This window comes from Mus musculus, chromosome 9, assembly GCF_000001635.26.
Source record: "Mus musculus strain C57BL/6J chromosome 9, GRCm38.p6 C57BL/6J".
In the NCBI taxonomy this organism is placed as follows: domain Eukaryota; kingdom Metazoa; phylum Chordata; class Mammalia; order Rodentia; family Muridae; genus Mus; species Mus musculus.
Window position 1 is genome coordinate 70,597,028 of NC_000075.6, and position 27,311 is coordinate 70,624,338.

Genomic DNA, 27,311 nt, shown 5'->3' on the forward strand with positions numbered 1-27,311 from the left:
TGCTGGGATTTGAACTCAGGACCTTCGGAAGAGCAGTCAGTGCTCTTAACCGCTAAGCCTTCTCTCCAGCCCTGTGGGGGCCATTCTTATTCAAACTACTACACCCCACTTTTTAAAAACATGGATTCTGGAGAGGGAACTCAGGCCCTAAGGCTTTCTCTTCAACTACATGTTTTTGTTGTTTTGGTTTTTTGAGACAGGGTGTTTCTGTGTAACAGCCCTTGCTGTCCTGTAACTAGCTCTATAGACCAGGATCGCCTTGAACTCACAGAGATCTGCCTGCCTCTACCTCCCAAGTACTAGGACACCGCCATCCTCCCCTTCAATTAGGATTTTTTTTTTAATTTCAATTTTTAATAGTTTTTTTTTTTTGCTAATGAATAAAAGCATTTGAAATTATTTTAAAATGGAATTTACAGATGATCACAACTATAACAAATTTAAATGGCTGTGACCCTTCTGCCATGATCAAAGAGCAGACTATCACCAAAAATCTTTGTCCTTTTTTTTTTTTTAGATTTAATTTTAATTGTGTGCATCCATGTGTGTCTGTATGTGTGTATGTGCACATGAGTTCAGATCCCCTGGAGTTGGAGTTACAGGTGGTCCTCTGCAAGAGCAATACATAACTTAACCACTGAGTCATCTCTCCAGCCCTTTACGTCCTCCCTGTGCATCCTAAAGCAGCTCTCCAGCCCAGCCACTGGTGCAGTTTATCTTTCTCCCAAGTTTTGTATAACTAGAATCATACAAAAACATCCTTAAACTCAATGCAGGGTTTGCATTTGGGCTGTGTTGCTGTGTCAGTTTTCGTTTTGCTATGTAGGTTTTCCTTTGAACATATGTACCACACTTTTCCTGGGCCTTTACTTATTGATGGAAGCTTAGCTTGTTTGCCGTTTGGTGAAAAAAAGTTTTGAATATTTGTGTAAAAGCCTCCGTACATGTTTTAATTTCTCTTGCGTAAGTAGGCTTGGAATCGACAGGGGTTACATACAGCAGGGTATACTTAACATTGCAGACAACTGCTGGGGAATTCTGAAGTGTGTACTGTCTTTGCATTTTGTGTCTGAACTGCCGAGATTCAAACCTGGGTGTTGGCACTACTCCTGGTGTTGGCTGTCCCATGGCTGTAGCGTGCTATCTCATTATGGATTGAAGTTTTTTTAACTCTTAAAGAAAAGCCTGTGTTACTACCTACCAGGTTGTTTCACCCAGCTACAGGGGGAAGGGGCAGTTATTGATGGCAAGGGGGGAGAGGTTTACTAGTGTTCAGGATTTCCCACTGAACTAATCTGAATAATTTCACAAGTCATCTGGCTTCTATTCTACTACTGACATCTTTTAAGTATGGATGTAGTAGCCTGACATTTGAGACTCTAAATAGGAATGTGGTTGAAGTTTGAACTTAGTCACTCAGTAAGGGAAACTGGCCTCTGGTCGATGCCCTTTAGAACAAAATAACATTTGTTTGAAACTTAAGGTAATGTCTCACTCCATCTCCTAGGCTGTCCTTTAGCTCATATCACTCCTTGTGCTTCAGCCACATGAGTGCTGGGGTTACCGCTGTGGACCACCATTAGTGGCCACAGTAAGAGGCTTTAAAAGCTGCATAATTCTTGCCCATTCACATTCAATACTGAATTTGAGCTACAGCATACACTGCTCTGAATCACTTATCAAACAGATTTGGATAGCTCAGTGGGTAAGAGGTGCTTGCAGCGCTAGCTTGGCAGCCTGGAACCCATAGTGGAGGGAAGGAGCGATCCCTCTCAGCTCTGCCTGCCTGCCTGCCTGCCTCCAATAAGAGAGCTGTGTGATGTGGAGACCCTTCCTCACTAGAGCTGAGGTCACCACTCTGTAGCTTAGAGTTGTTTATTAACTGTCCCTTATGTCAAACACTGATCTTAAGGATAAGTCTCAGGTCAGTGTTCCCAGCCATACAGGCTGCAGTTTAGGGTGATGAGTTGACACACAGAGAGAATGTTCAGTCTAAATATCAAAGTTTATTGAAATAAAATATAATCTATAATAAAAAATACTACGGTGTTATTCACTGGTTACAGTTTAAAGTATATTAACAAAAACATCCAACGTTTTAATCCAACGATGACACTACACTTGTGTTACAATGAATTTGAGATTAAACACTGGATAATACTGAATCATTGAGTCAGAAACATTGTTTACTTTCCCACCTATATTCAATGTCTTTTCAGGAGTAGTTTCCAAAAGTGAAACTTGAAATTTAAGACATAATTTTTAGAGGTGCTCTTAGCAAAATTAACATTTAAAACAGTTTATTTCACAGAAATCAGCTGAGCCCTGCGAGGGGTAGGTGCATCTTACGTGTCTTTTTTCGAAGAGCATTTTCTAGCTACTGCTTCTGTGTCATCCCTCCCTACTCCTCATTCTTTACTTCCATTTAAAGCAAGAGAATGAATTCTCAGACACAGGGAGCATGCTAGGACAGACAGGAAACGGGAGCTGAGGCGCTCAGTCCCCACGGTCAGTGGAGAGCCCATTCCAGCTAGCACACAGTTCCGTGTGCCATAATAAAGTGGGGGAAGACAACCTGTTTCTTTTGCTTACAGCTGTTCAAAATGACAGCATTCCATAGCTTGTTGCTCTCCCAAATCCATGTTTCAACCTCGTTATTCAGCCCAAGTCAAAGACGAGGGTCAAATGTGCTGGATTCAGGAGATGAGCTGCCCACAGATTATCCCTTCCACCGTTCTGCAGTCACGCAGCACTCTTCTGTTGTCTGGTCTTAGGTGTGGATCTGTGATGACAGCTGTCATTTTAGGAAAATAAGTCTTAACAAAAACTACTAGAAAATTCCTGGGAAGTGAAGAGACACTGCACCTTGTCACAGTGGTTATGTCATACAAATAATGGTGGGAAAGAACAGCAACAAACATTCTGACAAACCAGACATCATTTTCAAAGATCAAACACCAGTCTCTGTTTTCAAACTCATTGCATGAGTTAGAGCTGCCTCTTAGGGCGTTTCTGTTAGGGTGTAGTCAGCAATTCATGATTTCTAATGGGCACTTCAGCTTCCTGACTTTACACATAGAGATGTAAAATGACTACTGGAGCCAAAGGAGTGAGCACTGCTTGCCAAAGGGCTCTGCCCTGTGCATCCTTTACCCACAGGGCTGCCTTGCCTCTCCAGATGTGACAGTATAGGTGTTAAGAATAGTTAAAAGGTGACCAGTAGCAATGATGTGAGCTGAGGAAGTCTTTACAAGTCATGCTAGATAAAAATGGACACTTTCCGGGACACCATGGGGCAAGGCTTAGATTTCCTGTCTCTGCCATGGTAGTTTAAGTAGTTAATGGGAGGGTATCATGCCCTAAGAATACCAGCTTATTAGACAAGTCTAACTTTTGTCAGGACAAAGGATCATTGAGTTTGAGGCAAGAGTTGAAGATTTTTACCCTGTTTGTTGAGTTTAGTTCTCTTGAGTTCAGAAGATAGAAACTAGAATCCTACTCGTAAAAAAATATATGCATATATTAATGTTAAGCTCTATTTCCTAAGAGCGGAAACACCAGGATTAAGTAAAGACATGCATGAATTAAATTTTAGATAGATTTTCAAAGTAAATTTTCTAGCATCCTGCAAGGTTTCCTCCTGTTTTATCTTCTCTGTAATGTATTCCCTTTAGGGAGCTTTTAATTTAAAGTTATTTTAAACTGTTACCTAAGAAAAGTAAACTCAAGTCTTCCAACAGTTTAAAAAGTGTCAGGCATCAGTAACAAAAGCTGCTAACTTATCAGAGAACCACAGACTAAGGTTCACACATGGTCCTTTAGGGTTTCTTGCTTGCTATCTAAAGGATTTGACTTGCACAAGATCAGAATTCATGTTTACACTATGCCACGAATAAGTTGTCTACACTGACCACAGCGGGGAGAGCAAAGTCAGTTCCTGGAGGAACTGCTGTACCCTGGAGGGACTGACCAAAGGGCTCTAAAAGCTAGATCTGTAGAGGATACTGGGAAAACAGATTTGTAAAGTGCATTTGCTATGCTCAAATAAATATTCCTGGTCTTGACACTAACTTACCGAATACAAAAGCAACTGCAAAATATATTTTTGAAAGCCTCGATGCTACATTCAAAGAATTCTACACATTCTAACAGCATAAAAAGCCAGATTTGAGTCACTATAAAAGATCTACACATTGGAGAACAGTAATGTGCAGTGTCTGTGATGATCTCATTAGCTCTCAGTGCTAGAGTATGGCATTTACTCAGGAGAACCAAGCCTGGGGGGGGGAGGACTTAGGGGAAGAGGAGCACCCTGCACATAGAATAAACTGAGGCACACAATGATTGCCAAAACAAGACAAAGTCACGTTTGTTTTTGGAATCAGGGTCTTACAATTTGCTCAGTGTGTCCTTGAACTTAGAATCCTCCTGCTTTAGCAAACCGGATGGCAGGTATGTATTATTAACGCCCTGATAAAGTCAGGTTTAAAACACCAAGTGAGCCAGAATTTCACGTCTGATTCATTAAAATATCAATAAATGACTGTCTTTAATATCTCTGCCTTATTTTGTCAAACAATTTTTCAATTTAAATTGTAAGTCTAAGACAGTGTTTGGGTACAAGTTTGTAAGCTTTCTGTCAAAAAATATAACTTGTACAATGAATCACAAAGCAGCATGCAATCAGTTTGCTGTTTGCTTTTCTAAAGGAAGTTTCAACAAGATGAGTATGGTGATATATGCCTGTAGTAGTGGCAGTGAGAAGCTGAGGCAGGAGGATTCTGGGTTTGAAGGTAGCCAGGGCTACAACAGTCGATTCCAAGAAAATTTAAGCAAGACTGAGGACAGTTCTAGAAATTCTTGCCTTAATTTGCAAGGGTTTTACAAACATTCGTCCACATGCCAACATGGACAGTGAACACAAGGCATACCTTGCTCTCTGGTCCTCAAGCTCTGAAGTTTGAGTTTATGATTTATGGAAAGCAAAATGCTATGAAGCTTTTGTGCACGTACAGAATGGCTAACACTGAGTTTAGTAAACTAGCATCTGACATTAACTTGCTTAGGTAACAAGATCAAGGAGCATGAGAAAGAATTCAAAACATACTATGTGGTAAATTGTCAAGCTATAGAAAAGGGAGGCAATAAGAACATTATATATATATATATGTATGTATATGTATGTATATGTGTATATATATATATATATATATATATATATATACATATATATATTCTTCTAGAACCTAATTCCAAACTTAAGCCTTTGACTTGCTCAAATCCTAGCCTGACCTTGAAGCATGGAGGAAGTTATTCTACCCATCCACACTGACTGGGCATAAGGCCAATGCCTTGATTAGCTGCCAGTGTGTCTATATACATCTACTAGGAATTGAACCCAGGGCCTTGTGCACTGCAGGCAAATGCTGTACCACTTGGTGATACTCCTAGTGCAGGTAGGTGTGTGTGTGAATATTTTTAAATATTCACAACTTTTCTATCTGATAGTTTTCAGGTTGCTTTGACACCTAAACAGAAGTCCTGGAAACCTACTTCAGAAACACATGATTCTAGGTACTGATAAACTAGCACAGGTCACAGCGCTATTGACACCAGTGAGAAGTGCACATTAATAACAGACTGGTCACTAACCTTAAGAGTAGGCTCTGAAAGTAGGAAGAGTGCCAGGGACCACATCTGCTCCTCTGCCTGCCTTCTGCTAGCTCTCCTGCATGAGTCAAATGTGCCTGAAATTTAGCCTAGAATCATTAAGCTCCAAAATGTTTAAATTGTAACATTTGTTAGCAATATATGTATAACAATGTCAAGTATTACAAAGTATTGTAAGGGAAAAATCCCTGAAAATACCATTTTCAAAGTCCTATTTACCCAAATAAGCAATAATATGCTTGAATATCACTTGCTACCTTGAGTAAAACATAGGAAATAAATACATGGCAGTTTAGAACCTTGACAAGCCTTCAAGGACAGGAAAGCATATTTCAGAAATTTGTTTTAATAGAGTCAAACATTTAATCTCTTCCACAGTAATCAAACATCATAGTAAGTTTGATATGACTCTTGCCACATCAGAGCAGGCAGGATTAACAAGCACAGTGCTTGGCTGATCTCTGCACACTGACTCTCTGACAGCAATGCTGATGGTTTTCAGTGAGTTGTGTGTGTTTTTTCGTTTTGTTCTTTTCTTTTTGGAGTGCAGTATTGGCAGTATTACTTTGGAAAAAATAAGATAGTAAAAAATAACGTAACTTTTATATATAGATTCTTCAAGGGCAATAACATGATAATATAATTATGGAAAAATATGCCTCAAGCATACTTTTTATAATTACTCAAGGTTTATTGTTTCCTAAATTAAAATATTAGACTGTTCTGGGAAAGTACACACTGAGGTTTGAGCTTTCTCCTCTATCAGCAGAGCACAGTCATGGTGTTTATGCTGAGGTGAGGTCAGTCCACCCAACGGTCTGATCTCTGACCATTCGTACTCACTCGAGGTTGGAATCAAGAGACTTACTTACCAGGTATTTTATACACAAATTTTATACCCCAGGCAGGTTCCCTGATTAGTTCCCACGCTAGTATAGAAAATCTGAAGAAACCACAAAGGACATAAACAGACATGTCATATAGAAGGGTAAAAAGGATACAGCATGGCCCTGAAGGGTTTTTCCATCTTAGAACAATACTTTTCATAAATAAAACTCTACTTTTTACATATATATTCAGCCTACAGCTGGTTTGGGATCATGGAAAACATCAATGACAATAGTCCTAAACTCTCCACTATTTTCTTTTGGTAGTCTTTAATTGCCTCCAGACCCCAAGGACTCTTCTCTAACTGATGTTCAATCTGTGATGCTCCGGAATAAACTTTACTGAGGTTTAGGATAAATCACACAGCTACGTGCACTGTCAATAATCTTCAAAAATGACCGAAACAAACTCTAAATACAAAGTATATAAAAAAGCATGTTAAGGATAGTTTTCCAAATCGTATCTAGAAATACAATATGTGCTGCCTCATCACAAAGCTGAGTAAATATTCTTTCAGAATCCTAGAAATGATGTAAGATGTCTTAGGTTTATTTGGTTCTCATAAGTTAAAAAATCTGATTGCTTTTACATAAATTCCTTTAGACTCCTACCTACATTTAGAATTTTATTAATATCTTTTCATTAGAGTCAAGAGATTAACTCTCCTTCAGAAATGTGCTTTTTATTGGTTTAAATAACTATGTTTAATTTTCTAGCAATAAACATGATTTAAAATTTAAGGTTCAAGGTAATTCTAGAAAAAGGTAGACAGTGAACGCTGCTCTTCTCTGTCCTCATATGTACAAGGCTGAGCCTGAGTGTGGACTTCTCCTCACGCATGTACCACATGCTCATCAACCAGAAGCCACCGCTCAGGTTCTGAAAGGGTTGAAGTTTTTCAACATCTCACAGCACTACAAAGTCAGTATCTCATCTGGATAGGTTATAAGTATTAGTGTCAATGTATTTTTTTTTTTTTTTTTGCTATTTGAAAATAAAAAATATTTTTTCTATCTAAATTGGATCCAAGCTCCATTATCAGTTCTCAAGGTAGTAGCTAAAATGTACATTACTAAAGAAAGGTAAAGCTGTCCAAGGGCTGAACCAGTTCAATATACAATGAAGGGTCAGCATTCCTGCTCTCTCCCCCTCCCCTATATTAAAGTCCTCGTTCCTCATGGATTAGGATATAATTTAACAATGTAAAGTTTCAGAAATAGTTGTGCTAACAATTACATCTTGAGAAGGATCAAACTTATTCAGTGACCTCCATCCATTGTCACACAGAACACAATAGCTTACTAACTGATTGGAGTTGCAATGTCACTAGACACAAAATAGGAGTGATATTCTCATTTGGCTACAGTGACAACACACACCAGTTCCGACCTGTAACATAAAACTCCAGCTCATAGAGAGTGTATGGTGTAACTTGAAAAAGCTGATTGTAACAAAGTAACAACCTTCCCCTGGAAAACATGAGCAAAATCCATTGGGAGATCAGGCACAGACGGTAGGGACTGGGTCTTCCTTTCCGTCATCTGCATAGGTGGTTCCCACAGACGTCAGCATTCCCTACAAAATCACACAGCTATTTTTTTCCTTTTCTTTCTCTTTGTCTTTTTCCCGAGGTTCCTTGCGTTTCCGTTCACTATTCCCAGGCTGTTTTATACTTGATGGAGAGGCTTGTGCTGGCTGGCCCTGCTGTATGAGAAACACAAATGGGAAGGGGTGACTGTTCCTGGGCACTGAATCAGAGCTAGCTAGCTAGAGCCACAGAGACAAAGGCATCCTTACAGAAACAGACGCTTTGTGGGCACAAGGGCACGGCTTCTGCTCACAGGTGTTAGGATTAGGATAAGAGATGACCATGGTCCACAGCTGGCCTGTTGCTGTGGGAGGTTTGGGCATCTTAGAGAAGAGGCCTACCTGGTTCACCTTCCTGCCTTGGGTCTGCTGCTGCTTTCTGATGGGAAGGACGGAAATTCTGTGCTACTACCTCCTACTTCCACCAGCCATGTCTGTCTTCCTGGCCATGATGAACTGCACCCTCTACCGTAAGTCACAACAAACCTTTCTTTTCTAAGTTGCTTCTGTTGGGTGTGAGAGAAGTAAATATACATGATATCTCATATAAAAATAATGTATAAGTTACTGAAATAATGCCTTAATTATTCCAAATATATAATTATCTATAATTATTTTAGCTTCTAGGTTAAATATTTATGTTAAAATGACAATTTTGGTAAAATATAATATTTCTTCAGGATTTCATTAAATACCATAATAAACAGATCTTAAAAGCAAAAGAAAAAAACAAGAATCCTGAGAACTGAGACTATAAAATAGTGTTTTATGAACTTGAACAAAATGAAAAGCTTATTCTAACATAGTAGGAATCACCTGCTAAGCTTGTGTAGTTAGTACCTGATTTAAAGGCAGGAGTTTTACATGTATTTTAATGGAGAAAGGAAGGGAGAGAATATGTGTGCATATACTTGTGTGTTGTGAGAAAGCAAAGCTAGGGTGTACATCTGGTGTCTTTTGTCACTCTCAGCCTTATTTCCTTGAGAGATGTTCTCTCACAGAGTCTGGAGCTAGGTTGGTGGCCATCAAGCTGCTGAGATCCCCCTGTCTGCCTACCACAGTTATAGGTGCAGAGTTCTCTCTGGCCTTTTATGTGAATGCTTGGGATTGAACTCAGGTCTTCATGTTTGCACAGCAAACACTCTTACCTGCTGAGCCATCACCCTAGCCCTTTAATGGTGAATTCTGTACGTGGTTAAATGAGATCCTAAAAGGCATATTGTTTTCTTGTGTACCTATGCCAAAGAGAAGGCTCTGGCATAGTGTAGGTTAGCACAAAAGAAAGGGATACTTTCTAATTCATTATATGAGACTTGCTTGTAGAACTTGTGTGACAGTCATATTTTACTGCTTAAAATATGAACAACAACCCTGACAAGAAGAGAGATGCCACCCTATGCTGAATATATACTGGAAATTGAGCTAAATGCCAGTCTAAAGAAACCTCAGGATGAAGTCTTCTGGTTTCCTGATAGGGGGAGGAGCCATGAGAGGCAGGATGATGAACAGGTGTTTGCAGTGGGAAAGAGACTCAGCAGGAGCTATGCGCCCGTGTCTTTCAGCACACCACACTCTTCAGCAAACCCTTGGGCTGCCTCTAACTCAAAGGCAGCACTTAGTTCAAGTTGGTTTATATTTGTAGCTTTAAATAACTTAAGAAAAAGGTGGAATAATCTTATCAGAACCTCTAAAAAAAAGCATGTTCATGAAATTAGAAATGTTAGGATATCAAAAAATTAGAACAATGTGCAAAAGTTGCACAGGTAGGGTGAGAGAGAGAGAGAGACAGAGAGAGACAGAGAGACAGAGAGACAGAGAGAGAGAGACAGAGAGAGTCATTCACATGTTAACTTGTCAGTATAGGAATCAGGAGAAGGAATGCCCCTTCACACACACACACACACACACACACACACACACACACACACACACTGACTTGTCTCTAACAACACAATTATACTGTCAGCAGTTAAGAGGACCTGGGTTCAATTCCTAGCACCCACATGGTGGCTCACAACTGTACAAAACTCCAGTTTCTGGGATCAGATGCCCTCTTCTGACTTCTGTAGCACAGGGCACACACAAGGTACACAGATACACATGCAAGCCAAACACTCATGCACATAAAATAAAATTAATAAATCTAAAGACAAATTAAAAGAACAAACGCAAGCCCTTGCTAACACAGCTGAAAAGCCAGAGCTGACGTACACCTGCTTCACTCAAACAGATTCCTTCACTGCTGAAGTGACAGTCATGTTTGAGATTGGCAGTTGCTGTTTTACCTGGGCCTGTGTGGAAGGGGTGGTGGTAGTCACAACAGCCTGAGCCTGCTCCTGCTCCTGGTAGTACTGAGAGGCCCGTCGGTCCTCCTCTTCCTGGAGTTTCTTTGCCAGCTCCAAGTCACTGATTCCTTCTGGAATTTGCTCCCAATTGATTTCTTGGCTCTGCTGTTCTTGTTGCAGTGACAGTGCCATAAGGTAGTCCTAAGGAGTTCAATCACGACCAGTGTCAGCTTTGAGATGTGACCCACGAGCCAGCCAGGGTGAAGGCAGACACCCATTAAGGAGCTTTAAGCGTTTACAGCAGTTTTTTTTTTTTTTGACAGTTGTTTTGTTTTGTTTTTGGAAACAGGGTTTCTCTATAGTCCTAGACATCTTGGAACTTAATCTGTAACCAGGCTGGCCTTGAACTCAGAGACTCACCTGCCTCTGACTCTTGAGTGCTGGGATTAAAGGCGTGAGCTGCCAACTGTCCAGCTCCAAGGCACAGATTTTTTTTTTAAAGTTCTATTTCTAAGTACTTCTTTGCAGACCTACACATTTACTTCAGTATTATCATTTTTTCTACATAGATTTTGAATTCTTTTCTAGAATTCATAAATAAATAAGGCATTTTAGAAAAGTATTGAAAAAAGTTCTTGTTTTAAAAAGAAACACAAGTATGGAAAATGCAGACAAGACAGGAAAGCTGGAAGCTGACATAACAGCTGGAGCTGTTGGGTTTCACACATCTAGTACTTTCTACATCTACAAACAGACTCAACAATCCCCACCCTCTAAAGATAGTTATCACTCACTTTCTCTCTAGTGTTTGTCTTTAAAATATTTCAAGAACTTCATAAGATTATTTACTCATTTTCTCTCCCCCGCCCCCAAATGTTTTGTTCTGCTCTGAGGCAAGGTCTTGCTGAGTATCTCAGGCTGACCTCCCGAGGGCTGGGATTACAGCTCTACACTACCACACGCAGCTCAGAGGGCACTTCTTGTTTTCATTTTACTCTATTATGAAGTTACTCATTTTTGAGGGAGGCCCTTGCTATACAGACCTGGCTAACCTCAAAGTTGCTACGTAGCCCAGAAGAGCCTTGAACTTGCAGCTGCCTTCCTGCATTGGCCTTTCGAGTTTTGGGATTATAGGCAAGTGCTATGCAGGAAGTCCTGTTATCCCTTTATTGCTGTTTCTTTGGTTTTGAGACAGGTCTCAGTCTATAGCAGACATTAAACTCACAGCATTCCTCCTGCTTCGGCTTCTAAAATACTACAATTATAGGCATGAGCCATCATGCCTGACTAAAAAGACAATTTTCAGATATGCATATGTATGTGTATGCAGGTGCACATACATGTGAGTGGAAGTCAGAGGACAACTTCAAGTGTCAATCATGTTCTCTCTCTAGGGGTGGGGGCACAGGCTTGTGCATGTGTGCACACCTATGGTGGTCAGAGCAGGCCATTGGGTCTCTTTCTGTTACTCTATTTATTACAGTCTTGAGACAGGATGTCTCAGTGAAGCAGAAGTTCATCTTTTGGACTAAACCAGTAGCCGACCAGCTCTCAGGAGCCTCCTGACTCTACCTGCAATGCTTGGGTTACAGGGATGCACTGCTATGACCAGCTTTTTACATGGATGCTGGGAATCTGAACTCAGGTTTTCATGGCTGACCAGTGAGTCCCAGGGATCATCTTGTCTCTGCATCTCCAGTACGGAAATGACAAGTGCATGCTACCACATCCAGCTAGGGATAGAACTCAGTTGCTCCTGTGGGTACAGCAGGCACTTTACAAACTGAGCTATTTCCTTGGCTCCAAAAGATGATTTTTAAAGCAATGTAAATGTAGCTACAGTCAAATTCAATTACTAGGTATTTACATCTTCTCCTAGCTACAAAACCAGATTATCTCCTATGGAAAAAAGTTCATTTTGGTCAAAAGTCTTATCTAATTTACTATCTACTTTTATTATTTTTTACATTTGCTTATTTATTTAGCTCTTCCTCTCCTCCCTTAATCCTAGCACTCGGAAGAGCAGAGGTAGGTGCACATCTGAGCTCAAAGTCAACTGGTCTACAGGTCAAATTCCAGAATAGCCAGGACTTCACAGAGAAACCCTGTCTTGAACATTCAAAACACAAAACAAAAAACCCCAAACCCAATCCCCCCAAAACATCAAGAACCAAAAACATATACTCCTTCTACCCCCATGTGTATAAGTGTGTGTGTATATGTAAGCTCTTTTTAAAAGATTTACTTATTTATTTTATGTATGTGAGTACACTATAGCTGTACAGATAGTTGTGAGCCTTCATGTGGTTACTGGGAACTGAACTCAGGACCTCTCTACTCACTCTAGCCCCGCTCATTCTGGCCCAAAGATTTATTTATTATTATATGTAAGTACAGTGTAGCTGACTTTAGACACCCCAGAAGAGGGCGTCAGATCTCATTATGGATGGTTGTGAGACACCATGTGGTTGCTGGAATTTGAACTCAGGACCTCTAGGAAAGCAGCCAGTGAGCCATGTCACCAGCCCTATGAGTAAGATCTCATTGTCAGGCCTGATGACCAGAGTTAAGTTCCTGGTACCCACATGGTTGGTGGGAAAGGACAGATCTACACACTGTCCTCTGACTTCCATGTACCCTATGGCACACAAACCCACTCCCAGACAATCAGAGTACATAAGTACAACAAAGTGGAACACTGGTTTCTGCTTATGCCTGTTTCTTTGCTATGTATTCTCCATACAACAGGCTTTTAAAAACACAATGTAGTTCATGCAGTTTCCACACTTAACACTTAACATAACAGTTCTACTGTAATTAGAATAAAATTCAAAGTCCTCACTATGACCCTCACAGTTCAACATAAATCACCTTCTGAATCATAGTTTATAACTGATGTTCATACAGAATAATCACTTTCCTATTTAGGAAATGTGAGGAAAACTCACAGGGAAATTAATGGATGAATCAAAAGTTCTAGGTAAACAAAGTGGCCCTTGCAAAGACTTTGATTTTTCCTTGCTGAGACTGGATCTTGCTGTGTTGCCCAGGCTGGTTCTAACTTGTGAGCTCAGTGCCATCCCCCAGCCTCCCAAGCAGCTGTGAACATCACATTGCTTCAGTTAAGAGTATGCACTTTAGCCAGGCAATGGTGGCATAAGTCTTTAGTGCCAGCATTTGGGAGACAGAAGCAGGCAGATATCTCAGTTCAGGGGATCCTGGTCTACATGGCAAGTTCTAGACCAGCTAAGGCTGTAAAATCAAACCCTGTGGGAATGGAGGGAGGAAGAAAGAGAGGGAGGGCTGGAGGGAGGATAGCGAGATTACGTACATTAGATAATGTGATGGGTCAGGGTAGGGGGACAACTTACCTGATCTATTTGGTCTTGTTGACCTTTGTATACAGTCTCAGGATCTGAAGGAGGCCGAAGGTGGAATTCTGAGTCACAGAAATTTCCATCACCATCTACATTGTGGAGGCTTTCCCAGACAATTTTTTCTTCAGTAAGAAACCCTTGGTCTGTTACCAACAAATACAGTTGACCCTTAACAAGAATAACAAAATAAAAGGAGTGTTAAATTCTCCCAATATAGCTGACATTATATTTAAGGAACATTTTAAATCTATATGCTTGAAGTGCAGTAATTATTCTAACTAGATCTGTGTGACCCAATAAAAGACAAGCAGATAACCTCTCTCTCTGCTCAACTTCACCTGGTTTTGTCTGTAGCTGGAAGTCAGCACAGGAGATAACGAGCTTTTGGCATGCTGACAAACAACTCTGGGGGTTGCAATCTCATGTCACAAAACATAAAGATACAACTGGAAAGCAAATGCAGAAAAGAAAAAAAATACCATAGTGTTTGGTTTTGTTTAAAAAAATAAACCAAAGCCAAGCCAGCCTTTCCCTTTGTGCCATTTTGTTCCTTAACAAAACCCAAGAACAACAAACCCCCAAAAGTATATATCTGTGTGTGGACTGCTGCACATGTGCCGTGCCCCAAGGGGCCAGAAATGTGTCATATTTTCTGACGCTGGAGTTACAGCTGCTGAGAGCTGCCTGTGTGTTGGAAACTAAATCAGGTTCTCTGCAAGAGCAGTGCATGTTCTTAAGATGTGGCATCTTTCCAGTCCCACTTGTTTTTTAAATGCCCCACCACTGTATTTAATCAACAATAGTTTAATCAGTGTAATAGTTAATAGTTTAATAGTGTAATAGTTTAATTCAGTGTATTCAAGAGTACTTCTAAGTCCAGCTCTGCTGTGCATTCCTTTTGCCACTACTTAAGGATAAAGGACAAACCTTTGCCTGTAGAGTCACTTGCCTACTCTCACACCCCCCATCCTCATCCCCCAGGGTCTCACAATGTAGAACTGAGAGATCAGCCTGCCTCTCCCTCGAAAGTGGTGTGATTAAAGGTGTGCACCAATAGGCCCAGCTTCTTCCCTTTTCTTCCCTTTAAAACAAAGGACAATTTCTCATTCAAAAGTCACTTTTAAAATAACTAAAATAACACAATCTAAATAACTTAGATTGGCATGCTGTGGGGAGGAAGCTGCCCCTCTTAGTCAAACTGTTAACGGATTACTGTTATGGTCACTGATTCTGTAGTGCTGGTGAGTGGCTCCGCCCTGGAGAGCCTGGTAGGTAAGAGTCTTTACTATTCTGCTGCCCCTTAAGCCACACATTTGTCTCAGCAGCTTAAGCATCACTCAGAACACCACTTTCCATTTCTAATGTAAACAGGAACAGGGAGGCAAAAGCAAGCCTCACAGCTTATTTTCTCCCTCCTTATACTGCACAGACCCCTTTTAAAATCCCAGGTTGGTGGGCCATAGTGGCGCACACCTCTAATCCCAGCAGAGGCAGGTAGATCTCTGTGAGTTCCAGGACAGTCAGAGCTACGAAGTGAGCTCCTGTCTCAAAAAATCAAATCAAATCAATCAACCAATCAATGCAGCAGGCACTCAATCAATCACAGGTTGATCTTTACCTGGAAATATACCATCTCTTGACTCTTCACATTTGTTTTTCTACAGTCTGCCAATGTTTTAAGATAATCAAGTCTCTCACATTAAAATGTAAAAATGGTGAGGGGCAGTGGGGTGGCTTCATAGGTAAAGACTACCTGCATTCGATTCCTGGAGCCGATATGGTAGAAAGAGAGAACTGATTTGCCAAAGTAGTCCCTGGCCTTTATAAGTGCACCACGGTACACAAGTGTCTTGCCCGAGTGCTCACATAAACTTTGTCCACCTCCCAATAATAACGAATAACAAACAAAACAACACACGAGCCAGATGCAAGTGCAGTGTTACGTGTCTGTGGGCATGGGACCCTGAATGGGAACACCATTTGGGTCCTGGATTTTGAGGTTGGTTAGCAATGGTGAGAGTCTGAGGCCAAGCTCGGTGGCAGCACACTTAAATCCCAGCACTTAGGAGGCAGGCAAAGCTTTATGAGTTCCAGGTCAACCTAGTCTACATAGTGAGTTCCAGGATGGTCAAAGCTACATGGTAAAATTGCCTCATAAAACAAAACAAACAAAAACATGAAAAACACTAACCTTGGGTTCTACCACACCCACATCCCATATCCTTTTGTTTTTGTTTTTTTGTTTTGTTTTTCGAGACAGGGTTTCTCTGTATAGCCCTGGGATGAGCCATGTGCCCAACATCTCCTTTTTTGGCAAACCGTTATATAAAAAAACAAGCTTCTTTTAAAAATGTTGATTTCTTTTAAGTGTGTGTGTGTGTGTGTATGTGTGTGTGTATGTGTAATCAATTAGCCTGGGTTCCAACTCAGGCCCTCTGGAAGTACAGCCAGTACTCTTAACTGAAGCATCTCTCCAGCACTCAGCAAAACATTTCTAGGAGTTGCCTGCTCCTGCCTTCTTCATTCCCGCCATTCTTAAGTAACTCAAATTCTTTTGAGGCCACTCCTGTCCCCTCATCCCCTGTCTGTCCCCAGGTTCATATCTCTTCCCTCTTAGCTTCCTATATGCTACACTCTAGCTTCCCTCCTGTCCTCTTCCTTCTCAGCTCTTTTACTAAGACATTTTCCTTGCGTTGAACCTTTAGAAGTTGGCATTCATTAATGCTCTATTGTAGGGTTTCTTTTATGGTTCCTTACTTTTCTTGTAAACTCCCAAAATTACTATATTTTCTTGTAAAGCCTAAAACTCTATGTGTGTCCAAATCATTCCAGTATTGAAGCATTACCAAGTACTTCCACTTGGAAGGGCACCTCACAAGTACATCTTAGACCCCAGACACTTAGCATTGTATCTTTTTCCCCCATCCTTATCTGTTTCTTTTGCTTATTTGTTTGTTTTGGGATAGGGTCTCGTAACTCTGGCTGGCCCGGAACTTGCTATGCAGACCAGCTGGCCTTGAACTCATAGAGCTTCACCCATCTTGGCCTCTCAAGTGCTAAGATTAAAGGTGTGAGCCACTATGCATGGCTAATCTTGTATGATTCAATGAGGAACATCACCATCTACACAGGACCCAGAAATCACTCATTTTTCAAATCCAATGGAGATATTAGGCTGATCTGTCTCCTGAGCCACTCTAGAATTTTTCTACATTGCTTGGCCATTACCACATCTTGTCCAAATCACTATAATATCCTCCTTTATCTCTTGGAGTGTTTCCTAACTAAATTTCGCATCACTCTCAAAGTCTAAAGCAAATTAACGGTACACAGGGGCAGGAGGGCACATGACACCAGTGCAGGATTGTTTAGCTACAGAATAAACTTTATAGGAAATCTTAGAAGCAGAAGAAAAGGCAGAACATATTTTCTGGGTTCCCATGATCTTATAGATAGGCCTTCTTGGTCTAGACAGGGTCATATCCTTTCCAACCACATAAAATTGGGAACACTTAGCTGACCAGTAAAGGCTTCCCGGTTGGAGATAATGTTTTAATAGAAGAGAGAACATCAGAAGGTATGTAGTTCTGTGGTACAGTTGCTAAACTAGCTGGTATGAAGTGAGAGGTGGAAGGGGAGAGGGAAGGGAGGAGAGGGAGAGGGAGGAGAGGGAAGGGAAGAAGGAGAGGGAGAGGGAAGAGTTCTCAGCTACCAGTGACAGCCAACAGTTTTCCAACAGAACTGTTTGATTCCTACTCACTCTTAGGCCAAAAGAAGAAAATAAACCCCAGGGCCATTAAGAAAATCAGGCTCATCTCTTCTAAGACTCTGGTTTAAGAGCCCAGTGTCTCAGCCTTCTTTCATCCATCTTTCTTTTAACCTTGCAGCTCAGAGCTCTCTTTTGGTCCCTGCCACCTTGGGGCCTTTGCATACATGCTGCTAGGTATTTCTGCTTAGCTAGTTATTTTTGTTATTGTTTTGTTATTAACCGATTAAAGTCTTAGATGATTCATTCTCAGACTTCAGAGTTTTCTTTTTCTTGGCAGAGTTGGTGATTGACTCTAGGGTCTTGTGCATGCTGGGTAATTGCGGTTCCTCATCCTTATGCTTGTGTCTATGTGACATTCTCAGAAAAGTCTTTCTAGATAAAATCCTGGGTAAAGATCTCAGAGCTTGTAGTATGTGTCCTTCACAGAAGCATCTCAGTAGCAAAGCAGTCCTTAAGTGGGAGAAGCCATGGCTGCTCTATCTATGGCTGTGCTTGTCCTGCTTAGCTTAGCTAATACATCAGTGGGCTCAAGGCTTGAAGAGGACAAAAAGCAAAATGACATAAAGCCACTTTGATATGACATAATTTGACTTTAGATTCTTGATCTTGCACACACCTACCTATGAAGCTGAAGTAATAAAATGTACTCTTCTAAAATTAGAAGAACTATTTATGGCTTTGTGATATTCTTTCATTGGCAAACAAATAATTTTATATTACCCCATGTCATCCATTGATTAAAAACATTGATGGAAACATGAGGATGTGGCTTAAGCTTCCATAAGTTACTTTCATTTAGAAAATAAACACATATTCACAGGGGAGGCAAACTGGTAACGAGACAGAAAACAGCAAAAACTCGATAAGTACAGTAACAGGCAGAGGATGGTGAGGGAAGTGGTCCTCAGCCTCTGATTGACACGTAAACCATCAGGGAGCATCTGACACTACTGCTGCAGGATTGGAGTGTAGCACAGAGGCGGAGTGCTTATCTAGCATGTGTAACACACTGGGTCTCTCCTTTAGGCTGCAAAGGCTGGTGTTCAGGTCCCATCTCCTTTAGGGACTCTGATTTAAGAGCATTAGTAGTCAGTTCTGGGCACTGATGCTTTAAAACAGCCATTCAGATCTGTCTAGGATACAACCAGGGCTGAGAAGTACTAGTTTAAGTAGAAAAGAGGCAGCTTTCAGTAAGTTAGTATCTGGGCTGCTTCTTTAAGAATGAGTAATTTGGCAATAGGCAAATAGCAGTGAGGAGAGCTTCCCAAACAGGATGAAGAAATAAAAATGGATGCAAATGAGGACACATTAAGCTCAGAGAGGATGGCATCTGTGGCAGAGAAGACATAGGGTGCTAAGTGAACACCTGTGCTGCTTTAACAACACAGCATTCAGCCATAGGCGTCTAGGTTGATACACTTCTAAACTAGATGTTACTTGTAAAATCAAAAGAGACAGATCTAAGAGATGAATAAAAAGAATGGACAATTAAGTGTGTATGTGTGCATACATGTAAAAATCATGAACACATTGATAACTGTAATAAATCCACGTTGTCATGAAGGTAATTCATGTTGGAGGGAAGATGAGGGGTTTCCGGAAAGGAAGTCTTGTGTATCCCAGGCTAGCCTTGAACTGAAAATCCTCCCCAGCATACGCAGAAGCTGGGGTCACAGCAAGCAGCAACACACTGACATTCAGCTTAGGGCAGATCTCCATTCTAACCTCTAACATCCTTTACTGCTTACATATCAGCATCCTCAGGCACAGGCACCCTGGCGCTAGCGCTAGGTGTTTTGTTTCCTCTAAGTAAGAAATAACCTAGTTAGGCATGGCAGCACATGTGTTCCAAAGGCTGAGGCAGCAAAATCTCCACTTCAAGGCCAGTGTAGGTTTCCCGTGAATCCTCTCCCCAAGAAAATAAAAAGTAACCACATGAGTGCACTGACTGTGATAAAGAAGTTGAGACTTCACTTAGAGACTGATCAAGGTAACATTGCAATTGCTACTTCACTCTACTCTAAAGCAGTACTTAATAATTACCTTCACAACTTGATGGCTAAGGAATAGTATGCTAAATTGTATTCTGCTGCATATCAAAACACATCTCTAAGTCAAACTCCTTTGATTGAGAGTAAAAAGTATCCTTCTATATCCTACCTTGTATTTTGTCATGGTGCTAAAATGATTATTCCGAAAGAACACACAGAGCTCTCCTTCCTGAACCGTTGAAGTCAGTTCACATAATCCATGGTACGTCAGTTGAGTGGCTGTATTGTTTAGAAACTGCTCAGCTACAAAGCCTACGGAATCAATGTGTACTATGAGAAGGAAGAATTATTTCAAAGTCAGAAAGTTACTTTTCCTACTTACATTTGTTTCAACTATATACAAAGGCCAATTAATATAAGGCTTTTCCTGTTAACAGATTGGAGATGTAGCTTTCTAATTCTCTTATGGGAGCAGTGTCCCTTGTCACTCCTGTCCTGAAGAAACAGTGATGTAAAATTGCTTTCATCCATAGGTGTATTCACTTAACTTGTGAAAACTCTTCCAGGAGGTTTACAAGGGACAGGGATACTGTAAAACAACAACAGGGAAGTTACTCTACATTTTGTAGGGAGCTGAGGCCAGGCATGGCAGTGTATGCCTCAATCTCTGTGAGTTCAAGGCCAGCTTGGTCTAGAAAGTGAGTTTCAGGCCATCCAGGGTGAGAGAGAGACAGAGAGAGACACACACAGAAACACAGACAGAGAAAGACACAGAAGACACTCAGACATACTGAGTCACAGAGGCAGAGAAAGCACATCAAGTGGCGCAGAGAGCCGAGCTGTATTAAGACACTTCAATGAGAAGCTGATAATAACTGAGGGGGACTTGGCAGCCTAGTGTGGCTGAGCACGGGAGGTTAGGGCACCTTATCCATTTCCATTTCATTCTAAGGCCAGGGCACTTAGAATTCCAAAGGAGTTACAGAAATTTACCCATACATCACACTAACCAGGGCTTGGTTGGGGGAGGAGAATTTGGGGTTTACAGCATATATTTGTGTTTATACACTGGGAAAGAAGAGTCCCTCCCCCATGTTATTGTTATTACCTTGTTTGGCAGAATGTATTCAAGCTTTTATTACTATGTACCCTTTTAAAGGATGCACTGTTAACTCAAAAATAACACTCCTGGTTGCAGTATCCATATTCATACATGCATTCTTGAGAAAATTCAAAAAAATTCACTGCACTGGGGACAGAGCCACCACTATTATGTTGGTATGAAGTAAAAAATGAATACAAGAAATCTTTTTCAGATTCTTCTGTTTATGGAATAGGAAACAGGCTCACAGAAAATAGATGCTTTGCCCAAGGACACCAAACCAGTTATGTAAAGTGAAGACTAGAACCAGAGGAATTATTATTGGTATTAAAATGTCACCAACTTAGTGCAGAAATGATTATGAATTCCACATGAATTACATGTCATCTGAATTCATAAGGAATAAGCTTATTAAGAATTTAAAAACACAATATTTCCTAATTTTTTGTTGTCTCTTAAATGGTAATTTCAATCCAATATAGATAAGCCTACCCTAGATTCAACTTTTAATAACTAATTAAACAGATTTTCATATGTCACTGTACACAGCAGTGAACTTATGTGCATTCCTTCAAATTTTGTACGTTTGCTGGCGCAGGTGATGTATGTGCACCTCTAATCCCAGTACGTGGGCAGCAGAGGCTGAGGATGAAGCTCTGTGAGGTTCAAATCAGCCAGAGCTATTTAGTAAAACTCTCTCAAGTAAGAAAAATAAAACAGTAAAAAAAACCTCCTAATAAAAACATCTCAAACCTCTAAGTTTATATTGATACAACTTTTTTTCAATGAGAGAGAAGGAGGGGAATCTATTTTTACTTTGTAAAAAAATTATTTTTTTATTATTAGGCTGAGAATAGAACCCAACGAGGGCTTTGTGTATATACTAAGTAAGAATTCTACTACCCAGCCCAGAGAACTACCTCTTACAAAAGAATAACAGCCAATAAACATAAAAGGAATAATGAAAACATCATAACCACTACAACTATAATTGAGACAGTTAAAAATCAATGGCTTCAATCTATTGAGTATATGACTCTTAGAGAAAGGTGTACTCACACAGTTTCAAAGCCGAAGGACAGATTATTAATTACTTGTTAATTACAAAGACAAAAGAGTGATTTTACAATAAAGATATTTAGACTATTCCACCTCACTCAAATATACAACCAATAATGAATAATCTGGCTCATGTACCCAATTTGGTGCAGTAAGAAGACTACTACGGAGGATGGCATCTGTGTGGTATTATAACCAGAAATATATCACCTGCATCTACTCATAAGAGAACAATCAGATAAATCAAAGTTGGGGCTATTCTACAAAATACTGGCCTGCACTTAAAAAAATGTTAATAGAGAAGAGTAGGAGGGATGGGCAGAGAAGTGAAGTAGGGGTTGTGGGCAGGAGAGAACAATGCTATAAATGCATAAAGGTTTGAAAAGGGGCTGGAGATAGGGCCGGTGGGTGAAAGCACATACTGATCTTGCAAAGGACCCAAGTTTGGTTCCCAGCACCCACATCTGATTGCTCACAACTGCCCATAACTCCAACTCCAGAGGAGCTAAAGCCCTTCTCTGGCCTCAACAAGCACCCTCACACATGGTGCACACACACACACACACACACACACACACACACACACACACACACACACACACACACAGGGTTTTAAAAAGGATTCTTGACTATGGGTAGAACTTTGTACCAATGCCTCTTCCTTTGCATGGAAGGGATTTTGTCTGGCTCAGCTTTCGTAGGTTTTGTGCATACTGCCACAGTCTCTTTGAGTTCATATGTGCATCTGTTCTGTTGGTCCTGGACAATGCTGTTTCCTTAAAATCATCCATCACATCCATCATCTCTGGTTCTTAACATTTTCCACTCCCTTCTTCTACATAGATCCCTGAATGTTGAAGGGAAGGGGCTATGATAAAGACACCTTATTTAGGGTTAAGCACTCTAAGCTAACTTTAACTAACTAACTAACTAACTAACTCACTCACTCACTCACTCAGTCTCTCTCTCTCTCTCTCTCTCTCTCTCTCTCCCCCCCCAGTTGTAGATCTTTGTCTTAATTACTGTAGCAAAAAAAAAAGCTTCTCTGGTGTGGGTTGAGCAAGGCATTGACCTATGGGTATAGCAATGTGTCAGTGTCATTGGGAGTCGTTTTATTGTTGTAATCATATAGCAGAGTAATAGTAGGTTTTCCCCTGGGCCTTATCTAATGTCAGGTTCCAGGCCTCATTAACAATATATCAGGTATGGGGGCTGGAGAGATGGCTCAGCAGTTAAGAGCACCAACTGCTCTTCCAGAGGTCCTGAGTTCAATTCCCGGCAACCACATGGTAGCTCACAAACATCTGTAATGGGATCCCATGCACTCTTCTGTTGTGTCTTCAGACAGCTACAGTGTACTCATATACATAAAATAAATAAATCTTTTAAAAAACAATATCAGGTATGGGTTTCATCCATGGAGTAGGCCCTACATCCCACCAAACAGCGTTTGGTTAGGTCTAGAGCATTCTTGCCGCTAGTTTGTACCAGTTGGCAAATCTGGTAGGCAGGTTGTATTACAGTTCTTAGGGTTTTTGGCTGGGGGAGACTGATAGTTATTTTACTTCTCTAGTAGTAGTAGTTTACTTCCCTAGCACCTTCTACCACTAAGAACCTCATCCAGTAGGAGTGATTCTTCCAGTTGAGTATCAGCTAGATTTCTCTAGGGAGAGAGAAAAATCAGTTTTCTGCAATTAGAGTGACACTGGGTATATCCCCCACACTCCAGGGTAGCCCCCATGCTCAGGAGTGGTTGGCTAACACCTATCAGATTCCATATTTTTTTGTTTTTGTTTTTGTTTTTATTTTTCAGTGATAGAGAAAGAACATGATATTGAATGAATAGGGAGAGAAAAGGATCTGGAAGCAGTTGGGAAACAGGAAAGAATATGATAAAAATATACTATATGACAGAGTCAACTAACATGGACCCCTGGGGTCTTTCAGAGACTGAACCACTAACCAAAGAGTATATAAGTGCTGGACCTAGGCCTCCTGCACATATGCAGCAGATGTGCAAGTTGGTCTTCATGTGGGTCCCCCAACAAGTGGAGCATAGGCTGTCCCTGACTCTGTTGCCTGCCTATGGATCCTGTTCCCCTAACTGGGCTGCTTTGGTTGACCTCAGTGTGAAAGAATATGGCTAGTCCTGCAGGGACTTGAGGTGCCAGGGTGGGGTGATACAGAGGGGGACCTCCCCCTTCTCAGAGGTGAAGGGGAGGGGTGGAGGTGAGGAGCTGTGTGAGATGGAGACTGCAATCAGGATGTAAAGTGAATAAATTAGTTAATGGAAAGGAAAAAAATAAGAAATTCTCAAGGGATAAAATAAAAGTTTAAAATAAAGCAGAAAGAAAAGAAAGGAAAAGGAAACCAAGGACCTATGCTAAATGACAGAGATTGAAGCTATTACAACTGTTATCTAATCCTGGCTGGAGCATACATTGAAAGAAACAAAAAGAGGGAATGGTTAAGAAACCCAGGAGTGGGCTAGAAAGATGGCTCAGAAGTTAAGAGCACAGGCTGCTTCTCTTCTAGAGGACTTGAGTTCAATTCCCAGCAACCACATGGTGTCTCAAACCATCTGTAATGAGATATGGTGCCCTCTTCTGGCCTTCAAACATACATGCAGGCAGAACACTGTATACATACTAAATAAATAAATCTTTTTTTTTTCTTTCCATTTTTTATTAGGTATTTAGCTCATTTACATTTCCAATGCTATACCAAAAGTCCCCCATACCCACCCACCCCCACTCCCCTACCCGCCCACTCCCCCTTTTTGGCCCTGGCGTTCCCCTGTTCTGGGGCATATAAAGTTTGTGTGTCCAATGGGCCTCTCTTTCCAGTGATGGCCGACTAGGCCATCTTTTGATACATATGCAGCTAGAGTCAAGAGCTCCGGGGTACTGGTTAGTTCATAATGTTGATCCACCTATAGGGTTGCAGATCCCTTTAGCTCCTTGAGTACTTTCTCTAGCTCCTCCATTGGGAGCCCTGTAATCCATCCATTAGCTGACTGTGGGCATCCACTTCTGTGTTTGCTAGGCCCCGGCATAGTCTCACAAGAGACAGCTACATCTGGGTCCTTTCGATAAAATCTTGCTAGTGTATGCAATGGTGTCAGTGTTTGGATGCTGATTATGGGGTGGATCCCTGGATAAGGCAGTCTCTACATGGTCCATCCTTTCATCTCAGCTCCAAACTTTGTCTCTGTAACTCCTTCCAAGGGTGTTTTGTTCCCACTTCTAAGGTGGGGCATAGTGTCCACACTTCAGTCTTCATTTTTCTTGAGTTTCATGTGTTTAGGAAATTGTATCTTATATCTTGGGTATCCTAGGTTTTGGGCTAATATCCACTTATCAGTGAGTACATATTGTGTGAGTTCCTTTGTGAATGTGTTACCTCACTCAGGATGATGCCCTCCAGGTCCATCCATTTGGCTAGGAATTTCATAAATTCATTCTTTTTAATAGCTGAGTAGTACTCCATTTAAAAAAAAAAAAAAAAGAAACGCAGGAGCACACATAAACAGCATGCTAGGTGACACAGCCTTGCCTGAAGTCACTGTGATCACAATGAAGAAGTTATGCAGAATTCTTTCTTTCAAAGAGACAATGATGACACATTCATGAGTGAAGTGATGTGACACTTGCAATTAGCTATGATATGCTTTAGGAAGAAAAAGTGTGTTGTGTAGGAATACAGAATAAAGGCAGGTATTCAATGTGTGAGCAACTGGTGAATTAGGTAAAGAACATGCAAATGTTCACCAAGAGGGCCTACCTTTTTATAGTTTTTGAGACTTCTCAAAATAAATTAGAACAAAGACAAATGATGGATATTATTTAATAAATTAATAGTTACTGCCTCTACTTAATGAAGATAATATTAATGCAACTAGGCAAAAAGAAGTTTGAGTAAATATCCTGGGGTTAATTTTATAAGCATGTGTTTATTCTAGGAATAGTTGTTAAGCAGTTACTCCTAAAAGGATGTGAAACTAAATGACTGACTTTGGGAGAGTCTGACAGTTGGTACTGGGGTGCTGGTGGTGGTGATCCTTATTCATTCTTATTTTCATGTCACAAGCAATCATGATAGCAACCAGATTCAGAAGGCATGGCCACTCAAGAGGAAACCTGATGACCACTGTTTACTGTAACAATGCTGCAATGCTATGCTGTGCTGTGCTGTGCTGTGCTGTGCTGTGCTGTGCTGTGCTGTGCTGTGCTGTCCTGTGCTGTGCTGTGTTGTCCTGTGCTGTGCTGTCCTGTCCTGTGCTGTGCTGTGTGTGCTGTGCTGTGCTGTGCTGTGCTGTCCTGTGCTGTGCTGTCCTGTGCTGTGCTGTGCTGTGCTGTGCTGTGCTGTGCTGTGCTGTGCTGTGCTGTGCTGTGCTGTGCTGTCCTGTCCTGTCCTGTCCTGTGCTGTGCTGTCCTGTGCTGTGCTGTGTGTGCTGTGCTGTGCTGTGCTGTGCTGTCCTGTGCTGTGCTGTCCTGTGCTGTGCTGTGCTGTGCTGTGCTGTGCTGTGCTGTGCTGTGCTGTGCTGTGCTGTCCTGTGCTGTGCTGTGCTGTGCTGTGCTGTGCTGTGCTGTGCTGTGCTGTCCTGTGCTGTGCTGTGTTGTCCTGTGCTGTGCTGTCCTGTCCTGTGCTGTCTGTGCTGTGCTGTGCTATGCTGTCCTGTGCTGTGCTGTGCTGTGCTGTGCTGTGCTGTGCTGTCTTGTGCTGTGCTGTGTTGTCCTGTGCTATGCTGTGCTGTGCTGTGCTGTGCTGTGCTGTGCTGTGCTGTGCTGTGCTGTCCTGTGCTGTGCTGTGTTGTCCTGTGCTGTGCTGTGCTGTGCTGTGCTGTGCTGTGCTGTGCTGTGCTGTGCTGTGCTGTGCTGTACTTACAGGTGTCAGTTCCAAACAGAAAAGCTGTGCTTCTGACATCAGCTATATAGCATTTCTCCCCCCAAAAGGAATGCTAGTAAAAGTATTTCTTGTATTTTGAGGTTTCATGGAGTGTTTAGATTAAAAAGTAGTTGTCATTTAAGACTAAAGCTTATAAGGCTAGAAATAAACTGTCTTGGACATCTTACTGATTCCAAAGGAAGATATGGTTGAAGACTATAAATGAAAAGGAAGCAGATATGACTGAAACCACGTGGGAAGGAGTTGCTGAATTGTGAGCGAAAACGCCACTGTGCCTCCTCACTTCTATGTGAACTTTGGAATCTTACACAAGTCATGGCTGCCATTATTTCAAACACACTACATATTGCTATTTCTTATTATCAGAAAACTAGTTTAGCTTTTTAATCTATGATAAACTTCATATATGATTTATTACTTCTTAGTGTAAAAATCATTTAGAGTTTCACTGCTATCGAATTGTCATATCGAAGACTTTATAATAAACATGCATGGTATATGTACCCAAAAGTTCTATGCACAGCAGAGCAGGTGACCCTTTCTCATTTTTACCAAGATATTCTTCCCAAACTGTCCACACTATGTATATACACCTGCCCATTACCCCAAGGTGATAAAGTCAGAGAAGCAATGACGTATACTGTCAGGTTAGGGGGAAAAAGAAAAGTAATGAAG

The 27,311-nt window shown here is 41.1% G+C and overlaps 1 protein-coding gene across 9 annotated transcripts in view; it reads right to left on the minus strand.

Annotated features, from left to right (window-relative positions):
* Positions 1-1,986: 1,986 nt before the first annotated feature.
* Positions 1,987-27,311, minus strand: part of Mindy2 (MINDY lysine 48 deubiquitinase 2) — a 58,843-nt gene continuing 33,518 nt past the window's right edge. Inside the window, exons 6-10 of one of the 9 annotated variants that reach the window (XM_011242733.3) lie at positions 19,737-19,897; positions 13,802-13,975; positions 10,431-10,631; positions 8,488-8,651; positions 1,987-8,262 (exon numbers count right to left, since the gene is read on the minus strand). In XM_011242733.3, the coding sequence (XP_011241035.1) occupies positions 8,493-8,651; positions 10,431-10,631; positions 13,802-13,975; positions 19,737-19,897 (695 nt within the window). In that variant the 3' untranslated portion in view covers positions 1,987-8,262; positions 8,488-8,492. Of the gene's footprint in view, positions 8,652-10,430; positions 10,632-13,801; positions 13,976-19,736; positions 19,898-27,311 lie in introns of all 9 variants that reach the window. The other 8 variants (XM_030244337.1, XM_011242736.3, XM_011242735.3 and 5 more) reach the window with 8 other exon arrangements.